The sequence below is a fragment of the Limulus polyphemus genome, unplaced genomic scaffold (genome assembly GCF_000517525.1).
Source record: "Limulus polyphemus unplaced genomic scaffold, Limulus_polyphemus-2.1.2 Scaffold35, whole genome shotgun sequence".
NCBI classification, from domain to species: domain Eukaryota; kingdom Metazoa; phylum Arthropoda; class Merostomata; order Xiphosura; family Limulidae; genus Limulus; species Limulus polyphemus.
The window spans coordinates 842,760-847,906 of NW_013665645.1; the positions used below are offsets into that span (position 1 = coordinate 842,760).

At 28.6% G+C, this 5,147-nt stretch overlaps 1 protein-coding gene across 1 annotated transcript in view; it reads left to right on the plus strand.

The window, feature by feature from the left end:
- The window catches only part of LOC106460696 (solute carrier family 12 member 1-like), a 60,702-nt gene that overhangs the window by 32,546 nt on the left and 23,009 nt on the right, over positions 1-5,147 (plus strand). Inside the window, exons 3-4 of the mRNA XM_022387813.1 lie at positions 1,225-1,300; positions 4,142-4,237. Of these exons, the coding sequence (XP_022243521.1) occupies positions 1,225-1,300; positions 4,142-4,237 (172 nt within the window). The remainder of the gene's footprint in view (positions 1-1,224; positions 1,301-4,141; positions 4,238-5,147) is intronic.

Genomic DNA, 5,147 nt, shown 5'->3' on the forward strand with positions numbered 1-5,147 from the left:
TGTCACGTGGTATGTTGAATGCAGCATTGGTTCAAATTAGATGTGTGTGATGTCCAAATACAAAGTCTATAGTTTCTTACGAATTAGGAACTCAAATTACCGATATTGACAAGCTAGAATATAAAATAAGAACCTTCTATCCTTTTTATTTGTTTTTTTATACCTATCACCACACTGCTCCTTCTAAGTGTGTACCTAGTTCCTAAAATCCATTTCTTTTCCTGGTAGTAAATAAATTTCATTTGCTGTTGGTTAATTTCAGATTGAATTTTCCATCACTGAGTGTAGAAAGTATCATTCTGTAGAGAGAATAAAGTTAGATAATGAGAAAAGACAATTAGTGTTACCCACAAATTAATGACTTGTTTTTGTATCATTCATTACTGGTGTGATTGATATCATGAAATTGTATCATTTTGTGCTTTTTGCATTTTATAACATTTATTGTAAAAGACTGACCACAAAAGATGGGTGAAATCACTTGTTTTCTATGTAAAATACAAAGAGTAATTAGTTGGGTTAATTTCAGCATTGAAGGTACTTTTTATAGATTTTTGTTTTTGAATCATATATTATTAGAAACCTTGTGACCAAGAAATAGATTAGAAAAATATGTTTAGAAAGTAACTTGGATGCATGTGGATCGTGTCAGTAATTTTTGGGTTGAAGATTGTAGATCATGATAATTACTATTATTCTAATCCCCAGTCAAATTGATGAAGAAGAGAAAAATATTCGTATAATGAAGGTTAAATCATTTTATTTTATTGGTTATGCTTACCAATATTTTACTATTATTTGATGTTAATTGTATGTCCATTATCTGGTATGAAATGTTTCTAGAGTTTAATATTCACTTTTTAATGGGAAAAATTATTAATTTAATGATAAATTTGAGATGTTATTAAAACATGCATCAAAAACATGTTTTATTTCAAATTCATTTGTAACTTTCATACTAGTGTATGCCTAGGATATTTAGTGAAAGTTATTCATGCATTATACCCTTTTTCATTAATATTAAGTTAGAAAACTTGTTTTATTGCACTTTTAAGCTTTGTAATTTCTTTATTATTGCAAGTGTTTTCTGATACAGTAAACACACATATCTACTTCCTTCATGATTTGTAAGTACAACATGTATCAGTAAAAAAAAGTGTAAAAGAAAAAAAAAACACTTTAATATGAATTTGATATATATAATTTATAATATTTGTGTTTTAGGTACGATGTCTCCTCAATATTTGGGGTGTTATGCTTTTCATTCGGTTGTCCTGGGTTGTAGGACAAGCTGGAATTGGTAAGTTGTAACTAGAAACTAGTTAATATCTGTGTCTTACTATCACCACAAGAAATAACTTTACCTGCTATCTAAGCAGTTAAATAGGGTGTTTAGTTTATCATAGAATTGTGAACTTTCTGCATTTTCTCTTAACTTGCATGAATATAATGTAATAAGCATTGCAGTTTATAATTATGTACTTATGTTGTAGACAGTAGACAGGGATATATACACGTGTGTATTTATCCTAGTAATTTTAAGTTTTTGTATATCTACATATGCCTCAAACATGTTAATAATATTCATACACAAAATAATCTATCATGAAAAGTAACCTGTTTATTAACATTTCTTTAACTGTGAGTAATTATATCTTATTAACCAAATGTGCACAGTTTTGGTCCACTGGAGAAGGAATCTTAACTGTAATTCCAAATTCCCTTACAAATTAAATTGGTTGGCACTTCTTGTTCACTATCAAATGTTTCTGTATTGGTAAGTTTTCTTAAAATGGATAGTGAGAACAAACCCTCTATTTTAAGTACTATGTTTTTTGTTTTTCTCTCATATTTGTCTTTATATGTTGGCTTGCATTGGCTCAGCAGTAATTTCTTAGGGCTAACAATGCTAAAAATTGGGTTTCAATACTTGTGGTGGGTGCAGCACAGATAACAAACTATATAGGTTTTGCACTTAACAAAAACAAACACATTTATATGTTGATTTCAAAACATTATACCCTACATTATAAGTAGAACGATTTGTATTTTTCTCTCACTTTTGTCTTTATATATTAATTATTGCTAATCTCTGGATAAGGTTCAATAAAAAATAAAATGTACTTAAAGTATTGCATCTACCTAGAATACTTAATATTGCTGCATTAATTGCACGTATCACTCTATGTGTTATATATATTTTTTCACCTGCAATTATTGTGTGTGTGTTTGTGTTTATATTATAACACTTCAGGGTGCTAACTCAAAATCAAGATGTTTTGCACATAAGACATACAATTAAAACTAGGGTACCAATAATGGCTGAAGGATTAGGGGTATTTGCTAACCGAATTAATCATTAGCCCCTTTAATAAATTACCTTCAGTTAATTGATTAGTACAGTGTTTCGTCAACCATAGTACATATAAGCAAAAAAAAGTGTGCATTACTGGAGAGTTGCCTTCCTTTTAGTCTGCAGTTCACAAACAACAAAAATAGGTTGGTGACATACAACCAGTTAGTTGCCTCCCCCTGGTCAACTATTAAGCATTAGTGACTGTTAGATACAAAAGACTGTTTAGTGTAAGTAGTATTATTAATTGATTTATTTTGTGATTGTAATTCATTGATGTCGAGGCTATCGAACATTGTGTGCAATCCATTGATATCAAGGCTACAGAGATTTCTGGAAGGCCTAAGTGATAGACGTATAAATAACGGCGATCAGACGAGTGGAAATAGAGAGTAAAAAGTATAGTCATGGGAAAGAGAAGTTCGGTGAGAGAAAAGTTAGAAAATGCAAAGTTAACCATCTTAAGAGTGAAAGGCCTAACAGTTGATATGTTAGAGTGAGATTAACAATTTTGAAAGAGATAAGGAGAATAAGTTGTCTCAGCAAAGGGTGTTATTAAACCCACCTGTGTGGAGTCTGATAAAAAACAGATGATTATTTGGAAGCATGAAAAAGCAGACGATTATTGGAAGTACAGGATACAGCTGCAATAACTCATGCAACAGTGTAAGTGAATTATATATGGATGCTATAGAAAAATAGTTTGGCTTGTCAACTGAATTATATAGCAATTGAATTGACCTAAGTGGACTTTTGACAAGAAGAAAATTGTATTGTGTTGAAGATACAATTTTAAAGCAATTGACATATATTTTACAAACAAGTGAAGTGCGTGCTGTTTGTTTATTGTCAAATTTTTTGCCAACAAGTCAGAGACATCTACTGTAGAAGAATTCTTAGCCCAACACACGTATATTTAACTTGCATTTATATATATTTCTCCTAAAAAGTAAGTTCGTGACAGTGGCAGATAGCTTTAGTAGCTTTGCCATAATGAAGACAAGGTGAGAAAGTTTGATTGGAATATTTTGATTCCCTGGATAGTTGGAATAATGGAAAATATTAATAATCAGGAACCATAATTTGGTTATTTGATTATTTTCATGACAGTCAATTTAATCATAATTTTGATTAATTGGTTTTTGAAATAATCAAAAAGAGTAATAATTGGAAATACTAATTTATATTAGTCAAGTTAATTGTAATTTTGATTAATTGATTACATTACATGACACCAATTTGTGTAATTGTTGTATAGAGGTAATGGATTATATCACCCACTTCTAATACCAACTACATTGTTGGAAGCAAATATACCTAAATAAGAAAGGCATCTATGCAAGTGGGAAACATGCAAGTTACACCATCAATCAGATTTGAATGTGTATTTTTACCATTCCATGATGTATTTTTGTATTAACTGAAAAAGAAAATTTTCAGCTAATAAAAAAAATACACATAAAAATTTTGAAGTTTCTTTGTATACTATTTTTTATTATCACATGCATCTATGTCAAAACGATTAACTATTGAACTAAAGGTTGCTTTGAATAAGATTAAAAGGTCTCTATTAATTAATTGTAAATACATATTTTTAAGGTTGAAGAAAAAGAGTTTTCTAATTTAAAGTATTTTTTTCTATGAAAGAAAATTTTCTGGCCAAAAAGTCTTATTAGAGAAGTTATATGTACATTGAATAATACATAAACAAAAAAGTTTCTTTATTATTGTTGTTTTCACGTTATAAAATATCAGCATTGTTTTTATATGTCTTATATTGTATTTCAGGACTAGCATGTGTTATAATTCTTTTGTCCATGGTAGTTACAATATTGACAACAGTGTCAATGTCAGCTATCTGTACAAATGGAGAGGTGAAAGGAGGTAGGGAATAGATAAATATACATATATATATATATTTAATATTTTTCCTTCTCTTTTCATATTTTTTTGTTAGATCATTATTTACATGACAAGTGAATTAACAATAATTTTAATTAATTGATTGTTTGAATAATACAAAAAACATTAATCATAATTTTGATTAATCGATTAGTTTACATGACACTAATTGTTGTAGTCATTGTTTATAGGCGATTGATTATATCACTCACCTCTTGTTGGAAGCATAAAGTGTACCTTAATAAGAAAGGCTTCTATAGAATGTAGGGATACACTAATTGTTGTAATCATTGTTTATAGGCGATTGATTATACCATCTAGCTTTAATATCATGACAATCAATTTAATCATAATTCTCATTAATCACTTGTTAGAATAACAAAAATAGTAATAATTTATTTTCTTAATAAAGATGCTCTTTTAGCCAAAAAATCTTATTATAAAAGTTATATGTGAATTGAATCAAAGATAAAAAGTTGATTTATTGTTTGAATCACATCATAAAGTATTAGCATTGTTTCCATATGTTTTATATCGTATATCAGGACTAGTATGTTTTATAATTCTTTTGTCCATGGTGGTTACAAACAGTACATATCAAAATATTTATAAAAACAAAAGCATATAGGATAGACAACATTTATGAAAGAACATTAAGAAAATGTTCATTTTTGCATTAACTCTTTGCAGATCAGAGGGATTGTCACTAACATCACTAAATGTTTACAGGCAAATCTCCTTAGAGCTGCAAAGATATGACATTTTAAGTTGATAAGCTATTTTATTAATGTGAATTGTTTCAGTATAATAAACTTAACAATAACACAGGCCTGTGAATTTAAACTTCATAAAAGCTGTTTTGGTTTTAATAACAGATTTTCCATAATTCAGC